This window comes from Haemaphysalis longicornis, unplaced genomic scaffold (genome assembly GCF_048455015.1).
Source record: "Haemaphysalis longicornis isolate Haplotype H1 unplaced genomic scaffold, Haemaphysalis longicornis Haplotype H1 scaffold_2, whole genome shotgun sequence".
In the NCBI taxonomy this organism is placed as follows: Eukaryota; Metazoa; Arthropoda; class Arachnida; order Ixodida; family Ixodidae; genus Haemaphysalis; species Haemaphysalis longicornis.
In genome coordinates this window covers 263,776,154-263,792,371 of record NW_027526295.1, presented here as the reverse complement: position 1 = coordinate 263,792,371, position 16,218 = coordinate 263,776,154, and the positions used below count along the sequence as shown (strand labels likewise).

General features: G+C 45.5%; 3 protein-coding genes across 8 annotated transcripts in view; 1 reads left to right on the top strand and 2 right to left on the bottom strand.

Annotated features, from left to right (window-relative positions):
- LOC144170594 (protein ECT2-like) overlaps nt 1-10,887 on the bottom strand; it is a 30,326-nt gene extending 19,439 nt beyond the window's left edge. For 5 of the 6 annotated variants that reach the window (XR_013322639.1, XR_013322640.1, XM_077700491.1 and 2 more), the window contains exons 1-11: nt 10,747-10,887; nt 9,961-10,025; nt 9,809-9,897; nt 8,516-8,683; nt 7,406-7,495; nt 6,689-6,799; nt 4,128-4,229; nt 2,822-2,921; nt 2,084-2,205; nt 1,464-1,526; nt 297-507 (exon numbers count right to left, since the gene is read on the bottom strand). Coding sequence is in view for 4 of the 6 variants with exons in the window: in XM_077700491.1 (XP_077556617.1) it covers nt 297-507; nt 1,464-1,526; nt 2,084-2,205; nt 2,822-2,921; nt 4,128-4,229; nt 6,689-6,799; nt 7,406-7,495; nt 8,516-8,683; nt 9,809-9,897; nt 9,961-9,982 (1,078 nt within the window). In the remaining 2 variants the exon portion in view is untranslated. Of the gene's footprint in view, nt 1-296; nt 508-1,463; nt 1,527-2,083; nt 2,206-2,821; nt 2,922-4,127; nt 4,230-6,688; nt 6,800-7,405; nt 7,496-8,515; nt 8,724-9,808; nt 9,898-9,960; nt 10,026-10,746 lie in introns of all 6 variants that reach the window. The other variant, XM_077700490.1, reaches the window with a different exon arrangement.
- Lipt2 (Lipoyl(octanoyl) transferase 2) lies at nt 10,460-14,745 on the top strand. Its single transcript, XM_077700499.1, has 2 exons — nt 10,460-11,146; nt 14,194-14,745. Exons 1-2 carry the CDS (start codon nt 10,684-10,686, stop codon nt 14,409-14,411), a joined length of 681 nt encoding a protein of 226 aa, XP_077556625.1. The 5' UTR covers nt 10,460-10,683; the 3' UTR covers nt 14,412-14,745.
- Ints4 (integrator complex subunit 4) overlaps nt 11,148-16,218 on the bottom strand; it is a 41,824-nt gene continuing 36,753 nt past the window's right edge. The window contains exon 21 of the mRNA XM_077700487.1: nt 11,148-11,276. The gene's annotated coding sequence lies outside the window, so the exon portion shown is untranslated. The remainder of the gene's footprint in view (nt 11,277-16,218) is intronic.

Genomic DNA, 16,218 nt, shown 5'->3' with positions numbered 1-16,218 from the left:
TTGAAAAAAAAGGACAATCACTCAAATTTTCAGGAGTTGGGCACCTTTCCAGAGTTGGGCACCTCTTCAGATTTTGAAGGTTAAATTTGTAGCACGACTAAACTCAAACACTTGGATCTCATCTTCACTACTATACAGGAAGAAAATACTGATCTATTTCTCTTTTAACCATGCACTGTATTTTAGAGTAGAATGTAGGTTTTACGGAAACTATGTGCAAATCTGTAAGCTGGACCAAAAAGAAGAAAAGATAAGAAGAATAAATGAGTACAGGAGAACACAGCCCAGGTGCTAACCTTGGGGGCACTTTTTAGGAGGAGGAGAGAAACTGGAGGAGCTGTTTGAGGCTTGCTGCTTGCGCCGGGAGCTCTCCGGAGGGAAGAGGTCCTCATGGTTGGCCTCGTGGGCAAATGCAGGGGCCAGGCTTCCACACTGCTGTCCTTCATACCTAGGCGTTCCGTCACAAGCCTGGGGAAGAGGCTGCTGTGCTGGGACCACCTTGGGCGCCTGGGCACAATTCCCAGCCCCCACAGGATGTCAGGACGGGTTCTCGCACTCGCAAAACTCACCTCGTTTCCCACTTCGAGCGCTCGCGTAGCTAGTGGCTAACGCCAAACCACGCGGGGCCACCATCCCTCTGTGCTTGCTACTGTTGCACATGCAGCAATATCTTCATGGCAATAAAACTGTCTATTGTTTGTTAATTGCGAGTCCCTGTTCTCCTTTTTCAACCGAACACTGAGTCACGTGTGACTCAGTGCGAAGTGGGTTGGGTGTCACGCGAGAGCCATCAAGCATTACGAAGGAATGATTGCATAACCGCTAGTAGGTGAAGCTTGCTTCCCAGGATAGCCTTTCGTAGACGACCCCGCAATCTCCAGATGTTCCATTAGGTTGAAGCAATCAAAAAAGCATTCTCAACAGCATGTCTTTATAGACTTTTGTTAAACAAAAGGGAGAATCGTTGGGCCGGAATTGTTTACACAGCAGGCAAGAAGCATCGTGGACATGGCTGGAGCGCGTGTGCATTTGATGAGGTAATACCAAACAGCTGTCGCCGGTATCTCGCCATACAAAGCAGCTTGAATGAAAGACTGTTTTGCTAACGTCGTATGTTTAACAAGAGGTCCTTCCACAGCTTCGCACCCTGGGATCTTCTCTGTATATTTTATCATGGATACCTCAGTTTTTGGTAAGCAAGCATACACACACCCCTAGTCGTGACTTGCCTCCACACAAGCAATGCAGATTATAAGCGAATAGTATTCTGTTTTCATGTAATTAATTCTGGCACAACACTAACATGCCATAAAACTCTGGAGATGACACGAAGACGCTGATTGGGGCACAAAAAGGCACAGGAACAAAGAACTTCCCACGAACTGCAAGTGTATTGAGCCAGGCCAGCTTCCTGGCAATAAATGTCAAAAATAAAGACTGGGTGGGGTGAAATACAGACTCACATATTTGGAGGTGTAAGCCCCGCCACTGAAGAAATGGGCATCCTGAATGCAGATCCAGAACCACTGCAGTGGGAAAAGTCAACAAAACAGACACAGTTAAACAAACTCAAGCTCTGCTCAACGAGCTATGCGACAAAATGTGTTTAGCAAATCCTTCAGCTTGTAAGGAGGAGTGTACTGCCATAAAACTTTTTTTTTGCCTAGGTAAGCAGCATTTGCATGGAGGCAGCAGATAATGCGTTCAACCCCAATACATATTTGTGTTCATTGCCATGGCATAAGCATAAGGCCCAAAGCACCAATCTGCCTTTCTTGTTGTGCCCATTATTCGTATAAATTAAGCCCCTGGTGGTTACTTCCTTTCAAGGGCCCCACTTACAATTAACTTCCATTATAATCACATAAAACACTGGCACTCGTACTCAGTCATTCATGTGTGGGCAGCGTATAATGGCAAGGTCCACAGTGTGAACCCCCGTTTGTAGAGAGCCTAAAGACAACAACACTTTCCAGGTAGCACCCCTGACATTACTAACTTCCCAACAGTCCTCATTACCACTGCACAGGGGGCAAACATCTTCTGAACAACTTGAAAGCTCCACAAATGGCAACGCACTTACCTCGGACTGGACCACTTCGGTCTGGGAGGTGGATCCTGGAGGCAGTACAGGAGGCTCGGGGCTTGAGTCATCAATGACCAGAAAACGGCAGCCAGGGTCAGCTGGCGCCACCACCAGAGCCCCTGCACATTACAACCTCTCAGTTCAGCCTGTGTTTGCCTTTAATGCCTATTCTGCACAATCCCTGGTTTTCCAAGATCAGGGACACTTCACCAACCAGCTAGTGCATGGATACCTTGAGTGCAGAGATGACGCAGATACAGTGTACAGGCATCCTTTTCGTAAGTGGCAAATATTTTATTGTATGATTCAGCTGGGTGAGCAGCTTTGCAGTTTGATAGAACACTACTGAAGGATAGCCCGCAGGCAGTGCCATTTATCCTGCGATGAAAAATTCTTCGATGAATTATGTTTGGGTTGTCATTTTGTGATTACAGTTGAGGGGATTGAGACAATCCCGCGAACCCCTTTACAACTAGCTTTTCCCCAATACCCAGTTATGCAATGTCCAACCTTGGTAAAGCCCTCTTTCATGGCCAGCATTCCACAATGAAACTGTTGCACATGGGCAAAGACGGGTACACACAAAGTAGTTCCCAACAGGTTCACTTTGTGAGAGATGCTATGCAGGCAATGAAGTTTTTTTTTTTATGCTTGCATTAAAATGTTTTGCTCAAGCCAAGAGCACAAAAGTGAGACGTGTCCATCAGCCACCAGGCCCCAATTGTGGGAGCTCACCATTTGCGATGGCCACTTCCTCCATGTGCTTCTGCTCGTCTCCAGCAAAGCCCAGGAAGGCAAGGCGTATGCCCTTGAGGGCACCCAGACGAAGCCTCATCTGGGGCAAGCCACAAACAAGAGCAACACCACAGGGTCATTCTTCGGGGACTGTCAACGTGCAAAAAAATTACAGACTACTATTCTCCCTAATGCGAAATTTGTGCGCAGCACAAAATGCAGTCTTCTCGGTCACGGCGCGTATCTGCTGTGTCTTAGGAAGTGATCGCATCATCAGTGAACGGACGGCGGCGTGTGACTCTGCCATTATCTCACAGTGTGTCGCTGCTGCCGAGCATATTGTGGATTGTTTGAACCTCCCCCACAAATGTCCCGTGGTTTGGATGAGCCACACAGCAAGGAGGACGCCGGACCCCGTGCAGCACGCAGCGGGTGCTGGGCTTCTGCTCAGCCACGCTGCCCTCCCCTCACACTTTCCTCTGCCGTCGCTCACTCGGTTACGATCCTGCCACAGCCACCAAACCCCTGTAGCGGGCGCCAAACTACGCCACGCCAGGAAAAGCAGTGCATGCATACAAACACAGTGAACGACATCAGGGTTGTTAATTTACGTGTTTGCTGACATCAGTGTGATACCCTTAGAGGTAAAGGTAAAAAAATACGTGAATGAGATAGGAGATCAGCTTTCAACTCTAAAACTTTCTATGGAAGTTAACCGAACTAAAACTAATGTGGTTCTATTGCACAAGAGATAAAAGGAACACCTTCACCTTGTTCTTTTGCTCTGCCCCATTGTCCATGAAGTGCTGAGTTGGAACTGTACGGCTTTAGTTTTTGTGTACAAAGTTTGAAGTGGAACAATCATTTTTCAGTTTCAATCGTTATTCTTTTTATTATTTCTTTCCCAACAGCAATGAACTTCGAGCATTTTCCAAAAATGTGTCAAATGCAGCAAAGATCGTCAATATTGTTTGTAATGCCAAAGCACTAATAGGCAAGCTTTTCTAGGTTTCGCTTCACACTGCACTGTACATTTTATAAAAGATGAGTTTACTTTGTACTAAGGAAACGGAGGCACACTGCAAAAGTTTGGATATCTGAACAAATGGTGCTCGATTCAGGCTATGGATATTAACTAGGCACGACAATATTTAGAGCTGCAGATCTTCTAGAAGATTTGTGCAAGTCAGGCCAGTAAATTTCTGCAGGCCTCCTCATCTGGGGAGCGGGCATGAGCCAACATTTCCCACAAAGATGGTATGCACAGGCAGGAAATAGTACCGAAGGGTGCAAACACCAGCCTCACCATGTGTTCAGAAGTGGCAGAAAAGTCTATGTCGTCCCTGTGGGCCCATGCCTCCCACACCCACTTCTTGTCCATGACGGGAATTTCGAGTGCTAAGCATGTCTGCAAGGAATTAAATGGGCACCAAACATTAAAAAAGCGCCAGTCCATTGCGGTGTTGAGAGTACAAATACACATCTTGCAGCAGCAGCAGCTGCTGATTAATACAGAAAATACCAGAAGTGTGAAATGGCTACCACCACCCTGTACATCTTCCCACACTTAGTATTTACGACGCCACAAACTGTGAATGGCGAATGAATGGATAAACGGTATTCTAGAGAGTTTTTCTGGAGATGGGGACAAGTACAGTAAGATATAGTAATAGTATCAGGCAAGCAACTAAAAGAACAATTAAACACTCCTCATGTAGTAAGGTTATTGCCAGCATACATGTACACACTGAACAGCTGTAAAAGTCAGATTATTATCGCAGCTACTCTCGCAGATTTTTGTGCAACAGGGAGATGCAACTTTGTGACGCTGTCTTCGATGCGATACCATAAGACTTCATGGTCCTGAAACCATTCGGGTTCTTCAAAACCAGTGCATAATTTGTCCAACAATCCTTTTGGCAAGGATAGGATTTGGGCCAGTTGGTATCGCAAACAAACTATTGCTCTATAAGCAATTAGCGATGATGATGACAAAATGCAAGCTCGAACCTTGCTTGTCTTTCCCCTCACTGAAGTGTGTCCGTGTGTGCAAGAAAAATAAAATTTTCGTGCACACAATTCCAAGCGACACATACCAGAAACAAAACCTCTATTAATATCAACCAGAGAAAACGGTCATTCAAAAGAATACTATAACTGAATTTTAAGTGCATAAGCATTTCTATGCCAGACTCGAAGAGGAAACCTGCTTGTCCATCTGTAACGCTTGATGTGTTGAAGTTTCGCCGCATAAGGAAGTACTGGCTGCAGGGTCCTCATAAAAGGCTGATATGTTGTCCCTGGAAAAACGTGTTCCTAGCAATTCATATAGTACTGAAGCCAACTTTAAGGGTTTCTTGTTTAACATTTTGTAAGAATACATAGGGTCTTACGAAGGTATTTTATTACTGGAACGAACTAAGGCCTTCATACTTTAAATACCAGGCTTTTGTATACTGCCACTAAAAATGTCTTCCAGCAATGCATTTGTGTATATAGTAGCAATACCTACCTACTTTGAGGGGCTCGTTGTGCCGTGCGTTTAGGATACATGAAGCACTATGGGGGTATTTAAAAAGAAAGCCTGGGGTCCTCCCACACTGATATCGGGCAGTTTGTGTCCGACAGTTTGCTCCTGGAAAAATGTCTTTATGGCAATGTATTTGTGTATAGTAGTGAATCTGACTCTACAAGGGCTCAGTGTATAGCACAACGGCTTACACATTTGTTCAATAATTCCCATCTGAGAGTTTGTGCAAGTTTGTTCTTAGATGACCTTACCACTTCATTGATAACTGCTATTCAACAATTCCTCCCCTTAGCGACAATGTTGCTTGTAATTTTTTTTATACAGAAATCCCTCACAAACTCGAAGTCGTAAAATCCGCTGGAAATGTCGAGATAAATGGAGTGTTGAGTAAAGCGAAATGACCAAAATTTGTTGTCAGGTCACTCAAACATGAGCTGGTGCTGGAACAAAAGCTCCGCTGCACAGGGAAGCTCTCATAATAAATGCCAAAAAACTCATGGGAAGAACAAATGTTTATTATTGCAGAAGAAAAAACTGCGTGATGCTTGCATGTTCCACGTTTGCAATCTGGTCCCAGAAAATCATTCGCGAGTTGCTCAAGGCATTACATCAATTGCTAGTTGCCACCGATGCATTCTACCTTGCTGTGAAACAGACACAGCGTGTTTCTTGTTCCTGCTGCTGTAGGCACTTCTCGAGGCTCCTCGTCATCTGTATGATCAGCTGCACCGTCCACAAATATCTCAATGATGTAGGCGTCGGAGAGCATTTTTGTAACGGGGGCATCGGCCTCGTACAGTGTGTTCTCTACGTAAACTTGCTGCTCACGGCCACATTTGGCGTGCAGTGAGAGCTAAGCATTAGAACAGAAGACATGAGCTGCCAGTTGCGGAATTCGCCTTGTGTCTTCTGTCATTTCAAGATATCCGTGGTCCCCCCCAAAAACGTTTCAAGATAAAGAAGGGTAAATACATAGCGCCTATGGGAGGTGAATGCACGGCAATAAACTTAACCGATATTTCGAGATATCCGAGTTTGTATTGACAAGGGATTACTATACTTGACAATATTTCAGCTGTCTGTGTTCCCAGTCTTCAATCACCGTGCGATAAACAGAAAATAAAGCCACTGTGACTATAACAAGCTTTGCCTCACATCTCTCCATTCTGCAGTCAGGGGTCTGTACAGGAGTGGCAGTACCAACCTTGCCTCATATCAATCAGGCTTCCCATAGCAGCCAAGCACACAAACCCAGTTAATTGGCTGTGCTATGCTGCTGCTTCACACACAGTCAGGTTGAACACGTGGGAAAGGTGAAGAAAAAGAGGCAGTACTACCTCGTACTTTGACGTGCGGACTGAGTCGGACACACAGTGGGTCACCTCGCCAGAAGTCCAACTCCTCCGCACTGTTGCTCCCATGTAGTGGCAAAGCAGCAAGAGCGTGCACTGCACAAAATCGTGCCCCATGTTGAGTGCATGGCCAGTGTTTACTCACTTCAGGATGGGTGCAAGCATTTCCCATGATCAAATTGAAATTTCGGTGTAACGTGCCGAAGCAACACCTGGGCTATAAGGCGCGCCGCAGTGAACGGGTTCCGAATTAATTTTGACCATCTGGGCATTTTAATGTGCGTCGAAATCTTGACACATGGGATTTTTCACTTTCCTCCTTCATTTGAAAAGCACCTACTGCGGCCAGGATTGAACCCATGTCCTTGGGCTCAGAAAATTTCCCATGATCCAGTGAAAACCTTGCAAGCTGAGCATAAGAAGCCCAAGGCCGGCCCAGGGCTCCAAAGATATCCACCATGAGGCACAGACGTTTTTCTGCCTTTGTTGGCATTGATCAGGAAGGCAGTTAGTGGTAAGAGATTCTGCAAGGCGAGACGCTGTCACAATAGGAGCTACAGGCAAGTGCTGTTTCAGTAATGCGCTCACCATCCAAATGGGTGCCCAGTGAAAAGAATCAGAAGCAAAGTTGCTGCAGTGTTTAAGCCCATACTTCAGCAGTCTTTAGCTGTTGAGGCAAGTAGCTCTGCAGGAGGCGCTCACCAGCTCAGTCTTGGAATCGAAGCCCGTAAAGATGATGGACACACCATCCATGGCCAGGTTGTATATTGGCCGGCCCTTGTCTGGGAATCGCTGGACAAGTGAAAGGTTAAGGTAGGCTCGCAGGCAGCAGTTATCTGGTAAGCACACAGCCACATGCCTATACACCCATCCTTGATGAACAGCAGTGAATTTCACAACATAAAATTAACCAGCTTTAGCTACCTGAAATAAGCAGAGGGAAATGAAACCTTAAAGTGGGTTGTTACGCTCTTACAAGACTTGTGCTGTGAGATGTCTCAGAACAGGACTACGGATTGACATAAACCACCTGGGATCTTTTTTACACACGTTGAAAACTCTACACAGGGCCATTTTTGTTTTTAACATCCATCAGGAAAACAGCTGCCAGCTGCGAAGGTCAGGCATTGACCCCGTGACCTTATGCAAAGCGCCTTAGCCAATGAGCCCCCTGGGGGGTCACACGGACGTAAAACAGCCTGCCTCATTGAGCAACCGTAATTTCAAAACCACAAAAAATTGTACTGGCACATTGTAACCGAGGGTATACCACTTATGGGGGAGAGAAAACATGGTAAGGCTTCAATGTGTGTGAAATACCTACACTATCTCACATTCCTTGCCAAAAATAGCATAAAATTAAGGTAGACTCCTCTTATGCAAGCCCGATTCCCAGGTGCATCCACTGAGCAAAGGTGGGTTTGTGCAAAACCAGCCATGCATGGCACCAAAGACTACTCTCATTGTCTGGTTTCACTTTTCATACAGCAGCAGCTATAAAACTGGACAGGAAGAAGCAAGGGAGGAAGGGCAGTGGACTCCCCGGACCACAAACACGGTGGCGAACCTTCACAGGCTGTCACACCGAGGACCCTTATCCAAAGTTTACTTTTCTCCACATCACCATTTACAAGTACAACACTTGCAACGAACTTCTAAGCAGAAAAGTAAAGATATGCATTCTGTAAAACAAGTTTCATTCACCATGGTCTCTAAATTTCACTAACTTCTGCTGATGCAAGCAAAAGAAAACTGGAATTTGTGCAGGGGTAGTTGTAAACAGTCGGCGGCAATAGGAGGTACAAGACTCACGACATTCTTCTGGGCACACTGAATGAGCACGAGGGGGCTGAGAACCAGGAACTGGTGTTTCAGCTCCTCAAACAAGGGGCCCTCAAAGTGTTCCAGCACAAACACCGTGCCCCAGTCACCTCGGTGTTCGACCCCCGTGTCACTGAAGACCACGGGGAGGCCATGACACTGCACCAGGTGTACACACACACGCACGGGTTTCAAAGTCCTGTAAAAGCAGCATCCTTTAGTAATGCTTCACTGGGGCCTGGTCAATTAACGACATGACCGTTACTAGGCGTACCACTTTTGGGCAACAAAAAAGAAATACCAAAGTAGGAAGGGCACAAAAACACCTCCGGAGTCCTCCGATAAATTTGGTTGGCAATGCTAACGGAGTGTTTAAAGCACTGCCCAAGGTGAATGAAGAGGTGGCGATGATCACGGGACACTGATGGTATAGTAGCTGCTATGAACAAGGCCAAGGGCTTGATTTCTGAGCAATGCAGTTATAATTCTGGTGGAACTTAAAAGAACAGATGAATAAATAGAAAGTGAAACCTGGGTGTGCAAGACTGTTTTTCAGCGCATACTGATTACCTATGCATGGCATTAAGAGATTCGTGGGTCCACTATAGCACATATATCTTCTTGCTCGAGTATATTTTTGTTATGTAAAATGCAAAATTGTCTTATTTTGGTGAAAGGGTTATGCAATAACTTCATAAGCAGTTAGAGACTGGTCTTTTGAATTATCATATACCTGGGCGTGCAAAGAAATTTTGATGCCAGGGAGAAGTTGTTCAGTTCGAGAGTGCATCATGAGTGGAGACCTTGAATCTCTGTAATCGTAGCTACTAAGCTGGCAGCTAATGCTTCCAGTGCACACACATATTCACACCAACTCCCACAATGGACTTATTTTCATGTCGCCCAATAATCTTTTTGCGAGTATGCTACATGCTTGCAGGAATTACTTACAAGCTGTGACAAATGTTTCCGAGCTAAAAAGCAATAACAAAGGTTGACCATTCAGCACCGCTGTGATTCTGTCACTCAAATATTACATAATTATGACGCCAAAAAGAATGCATGATTTCATTCATTTTACATTCGTTTTCACAAAAGATCATGTACCAACTCGGTGATGACACAAGTTTTCTTTTAAAGCTCGAACGCATCGACGATTATTTGCGGATATTGACGTAAAACAGCTCTTCTGCAGTCTATCAACGGCCTTTCGCGCGGACAGAACCCTGTCTACAAGAGCGCCCACAGTGGTCCCACTATGTTCGGTTAAGCGAGTAAAGTCACCTTGGCAGCCTCGACGACTCTCTTATCATCTTTGAGCGCACCCAAAAGACAGATCCTCGTTCTCGGCCACATTTGACAGCTCGGCGTTTCTGAAGAGAAAAAATGAACGATTTTGAAGCAATCAACGGGCACCAAAGCTGTCCGCGGCTTACCGTTGGCGTTCTTGTCTGCCATCTCGGTGAAGGAAAGGCTTTTTAGGCTTGACGCGGCTAAATCACTGTCATAGAAAGAAAAAAAGAAAAGGTGTCGGTGAGCTTCGGCACGGGATTAATTTTGATCATAGCAGCCCCGATCCTCGATAGTGAAGTGTAGCAGTGTACCGCTGACAAAAGTGCCATTAAGAGCTCCGTTTAGATTATACCGCCGAGATAGTCCATGCTAAAATTACAAGTCGGTGATTACATGCTAGCTCGCTTAAAACCCCGAATGTTGACAGGGAGATAAACAGCTGATCAGACTGCGCACCCACTTGTTTTGAAACCGGCGGCAAAGTTGGCGCCGCCTGCGCCCCCTCTCTGCAATGCACAGCTGGCACAAAGGCACAAAATCCGCGCAATCTGCAAACAGTGCAACTGGTACGCCCACTGATCGTGGAGATCAGTGGGTACGCCCAGTTATTTTTGCACGTATAATTTGTGTTTGTTCTGTACAAAACGTTTTTATATATAAAGAAAAACGAACACACTGGATCGACATTGGGCCAACACCAGCCGAATCGCAAGCCAATGCCGCATGTCAGCAATTCAAAGTAGAAAGGTAGAAAGTAAAACGACTTTTGGAGCAGTTATGAGGTGACCAAGTGCTTGTTTACGAGCGGTAAACGACCTGTATGTAAGAAAGATTGCTGACCGGGTCATTTTTACGCTGAAGACAACATGGGCTCGCGAACGCTAGTCAAGTTCAGGAAGCTCGGCCGCATGGCATTCGCCCCAGCTTACCAGATGCAGACCCGCGCTGCACGTCGTCTGCTGGAAGAGGTGGATAGTCACGGTGGCGCAGTGACTGGGAACACAGTTTTCATCGTCGAGCACGACCCCGTGTACACGGTGGGCATCCGCTCCAAGGACTATCGGGGCGAGATTGAAGAAAAGCTGCGGCGGCTGGGCGCGGACTTCGTGCGCACCAATCGCGGCGGCCTGATAACTTTCCACGGGCCCGGTCAGCTGGTGGCGTACCCCGTTCTCCACCTCGGATCGTTCTTCAGGGACAAGAGCATGCGCCGCTATGTGTGCAGTCTCGAGAAGATGATCATCGACGTGTGCGCGCGCTTCCAGCTCGAGGCGAAGACGACGGAGCACACGGGCGTTTGGATTGGAGACAATAAAATAGCCGCCATAGGTAAATTGCCATTCATCACGTTATTTCCATTTCCGCTCTCTGTTTATTTACAAACTGCGGCAGCACCGCAGTACACGCACAAATTTGTACGCTGGTCGTTCTGGCCATCCTCTTGCACGAAATGTCAGCCCTGAAAGGATAAAACGGCAAGTCTCAGGCGATCCCGTGCACGTTTTAAAATGCTCTTTTATTAAATTTAGAATGGTTTTAGGAAAGTGTTGCGTTAAGAACGTATTACAAATGTATACTAAATACTATTACAAAATGCCAAAAACAGAGCACGTATAACTGTAGCACGACTACCAACCACTCTTTCAAACAATTTAGTAACAAGTGAATGCCCTTGCAATGACAGCAAAAGCTTGACAGATGAGAAATTTCCTGATGCAAAGTGCGGTGTTTCCAAATTAACAATCAATCAATCTTTATTTTGTTCTTCGAGAGGAAGAAAGGGAGGACTGCGGAAATAAGCTGCGCACTAGCAGCTTGACAAAGCCCGCGCCCCCCGATACAGATTTGTGCAGCAGCAGTTTAGTAATGAGGTGCACACATTTGGGCATAGAAAAAAGAAACAAGGGACAGTATATGACATAACACCCAATATCAATCGAAGTAGCGCAACAAAAGACCACAGAAGGCGATAACGGCAAATAAGATACAGCATACAGAAACATGGCTGGCTACTACCGCAGAGCGCATGCGCTAGGCCATAGTCCAATATCACTGCACTAAACAAAATAAAAGAAAATGACCGAAAATACGATGAAACGGCAAAATACGATAAAAATGCGATTATACTAAAAAATATTACAGATAATATTACAGAATATTATGCTTGACAGCCAACGTAACAGGTGGACAAACAGTTCGGAGTTGTGTGAAAATGCGATAAATACTGGAAAAATAAATAAGGGAAAAAATGTCCCAAATATGAACTGGTGTATTGCAAGAGTGCAGGAAACAGAACAGAATGCAAGCTATGGTGCTCAGAAACATAGCTAGCCGTTAAAGCAGAGCGCATGTTCTCTGCATTAAACGGAACATGTTCCTTTATGAATGCAATGTAGGCAGAAATCAATACTAGCAGAAGATCGGACAGCCGATGTAACAGACAGGCATCAGATCCCAGTTGCATCGGGTAAGAAATACGTGAAGAGGCTTCGAGTCGAGGAAGTTATAACATCGATATAAAGTGTAGATAGCTTATTTAAAAACAATGCAGACTGTGATCCATATGTCGTGCGGCAAAAGCGGGTAATCCATGGATCATGTGTTCTCGTGTCATAACTGTAGCGGCGCTCTTCCAGATTAAATAATGCTACATAATCAAGATTTCTGTTTCAAACAGCAGACCGGTAAGTGCAAGCGAGTCGTAAAGGATGAATCGAGGCAACTGGTAATATTTCAAACATCTTAAAATATTGGATTGTGTGAGCCCTAAATGGAGCATTCGCTATTATACGGATAGCACGCTTTTGGCATGCACTTAATTTGTTCATATTAGCATTTGATGTTGTTTCCCATACCATGTGGCCATAATTAATGGTAGATAAGAACAGTCCATTGTATATTATGCGTTTTACTGAACATGGTAGGAAATGACTATGTCGATTTAATAATCCTGTAATTTTATTTAATTGGCTACAAATTCGTTCGATGTGCTGGTCCAAGCTTAGATGTTCAGTAAATATTACTCCAAGTGTTTTTATATGATTTACAATTTTAATTTCCTCGCTATCTATACTTAGTTTCGGTAACTCAGCTAAGGTAATATTTCATGACAAACATGTCATGAGTACCAGTTTACTAAAATGTTTCACATTAAGTTAATCAAATTCCGAAAACTGAACTTGTAAAGGTCACTCACCTTTGACAGTAAATAGGTTTTTAGCAAAGCTTAAGAAACCCTGATTGTGAACATGACTACTTTCATTTCCTGCTTTAAGAATTTGTTCGGTAGACTGACGCAATCTGAGAGACACGTTTCCAAGGTGCAACTAAAGCAAGCTGATGCCGTAAAATTGTGACGGTAACCCCCTCAAACTATGCACAGCATTACACTGAAGCTGCAGTAAGGATGGCTCTCTTAATGAAACGAATGGGCTGGTCGACCTCGGCTACTAGGGCAAAGTTTGAAAGCATGTTGTGTTACGACTAGAGTTTGTGATGACTAATCTCTTTCAAATTAAAGTCCAGGATAGTTCTGGATAGTTTGCAGGCTATCTAAAGACTCCTCGGACAAAAAGAAATACAGGGCCCGTTTTCCCGAATGCATAAGTCGGGGAATAAGTTCTGAACTACGACTTAAGCTGTCTCTTAAAACTAAGTCGTTTGCCCGAAACCGAAATGAGCGCACGGATACGTTCGCTTTCCCGTCAGCTTTTCCGGCAACTGATTTCTCCGTTGCCGACTTTAATTTAGTGTAGTAGGCGGTTGCCATCTTATTGTAAGCGGGAACTTATGCGTATGGGAAAACGGGCCTGGACTGCATCTCTGGCAGTCAGTCAGTACAGGACTACAAACCAATAAGCCCACCTGGGTACAACACAATAAAATGGTCGTTCTTGCTTCAATAAAATGACTTAGTCATCCCCTTGCAGTGATAGAGGCAGCACGACACTGTAAACCACACCCATAAAACCTTGAATATAATAGCATCCTGACCATTTTTAAGGGGACATACAACACAAAGAGTTACAAACCGCATTTGGTGGGTTCACATAATAAAAGACAATCTGGGGAAAAAAAAAAACTAATCCACACTGCGACAGCTAACAATCAGGCGAAAAAAGTGAATCCAGATTACGGCGGCTGGGAGTAGAGTTTTCCGTTGCGCTCCTGACAGTACTCGTACAATAAAGCAGATGCTCATCAGTGGACGCTCTGTTTTGCACACTCACTGACCATGCCTGTCGCTTGGGTGAATGAATGCAGGTCAAACTGAATGCACAACCACAGAACAGTGGCTGTAACGAAGACAGTTGTCACTCAGCACACAAACAAGCTGCCCCCCAACCGCCTGACCAGCGTTCCACTGTCTGTTTCAGGTGTCCACGGCAGCAGGTACGTGACGACGCACGGCATTGCCATCAACTGCAACTCGGACCTGAGCTGGTTCGACCACATTGTGCCCTGTGGCATTGAACACAAAGGTGTGACGTCACTGACTCGAGAGCTGGGGCGGGTGGTGACAGTAGATGACGCCTACCCAGCACTGGTCGCTGCTTTCGAACAGCAGTTTGACTGCACAGCACACGAGGAATGAAGGAGATGATGTCCCCTGCAACAACCCTCGAGTCACAATGTGGGGCGAAAATTGAATGCTGTGTACTGTTGCCATCATTCTGCCAAGACTCTGAAGCTGTGGGCCAACATACGATTGCGATGAAACTGGCATGCTGTGTAAGCTACGAGCCAACACACGATTGTGATGAACAGATTGCCGACTCGTTAGTAATGAACAAGGTTTGTCGCCGGACAAGAAAATCCACCCCAGCCACTACGTAGTACACTTCTCTGAAAAATTGTTCTTAATTCACTGCAAGTTCCGAAGTCAGAAGGGCAAGCCGTATGGAAGCAAATAAAGTGAATGCAATGTACAGTGTAGGCCATTTATAACATAACAACACATAGTGCAAAACTGGATGCAACGCGGGTTTTCACGACCACTGGTTTGCCTCCCATAGAACTCAATGCAATAGCATACAACTTAAAGGCCAACTGCACTCAAATTTCACCTCGGCCAAATTTGTTTTTAATGCGTAGTAAGTACCCCCAAATAAGCTGAGACACAAGTGGTAGCCCCGTGAAACGCCTCGTTAATCAGTCAGAAGCGTTTAAAAAGGCTCCGCCGCAGACCACTCTGCACCTGCCGGCGGATCGCGTAAACAGCCATGACGCGCCTGTGACGTTCCAGCCTACGGTGGCTTTTTCCTCTGGCCAGCCACGCAGCGGGAGAACCGGTCGAGCTCTGCTGCCCCGTGCGCGCGTAGAGCTTGCGCGCAGACATTCTCCCGAACTGGTGACCGTCCGGCCGCTCGCTGGACGGCTGCAACGTCACTGCAATGGCCGCGCTCTCCTCGGTTTCGGTTTCAAAATCGCCGATTTTTGCTGGCCGCTTGCGGCGTCCACGTGCGTATTTCAGCTGTTGTATTTTGCATGTTGCTTTCTTTTTAAGCAGACTATACGGAAATAGGGTTTTCAAGAAGTCGAAATTTTGAGTGCAGTTGGCCTTTAAAATGCGGTTGGCCGAAGCACAATAGCACTTAGTATAATGCATTTTTTTGGCAGGTCCGCTAACCGACCAATGCAGCTGGGGCATCGTTTTAGGGTTGCAAAAAAGGAAAAAAAAAAATTGATTCAAAAGGCTACCATGTTGGGCTAGTTGGTGGTGAGATACAAAGGAAGGAACAGCGCACATTTTGACAAAGGACGGGCAGAAACACACACCACAAGATGCATTCAGCCATGCAAACGCAGCCTGCACTCCCTTCTCTCCTCTAGCTTGCACATAAAATTTAAAAAAAAATAGGCACCCTTTAGTTTGCATGTTCTGTTTGCACTCACATTAAAACCACAACTGCCCTTGCTCTCAGCACACCTCTGAAGACAGTGAGCCCCCACCCCGCACGCGGTAAGTTGTTTCTACTAGAACATTGTGCAGATAAACAACCGCTCTTTCCCTTTTTGAACATTTTGAGATAGTGGGCTGCGACGCCAAAAGTTTCCATTACCTGTACGTTGTTCTGATGCAACCGCCTTTAGCATTGTGAACACAAAGTGAGTTGAAAAAAAAAAAAAAAAAAAGAAAAAAAAAAGAAACCCCACTTGCATTCTTATCACGTCCCATGGCATCCATTCAAAAATGCCAAGAAATGCAGCCGTGCTCCCTCAAAAAAATTCCCCGCATTTCCCCGAGGGGAAGAATGTGAAAGTGCGAATGCACGAGTTGAATTTGCGCGGTTCGGTAATGTTCGCGAAAGAGAGATCACACACACACACACAACTACAAAGAAAGAAAGATGCATTTATTCACAGACACCTATTTGTGTTGTCGTTGTACTTGATTGCTA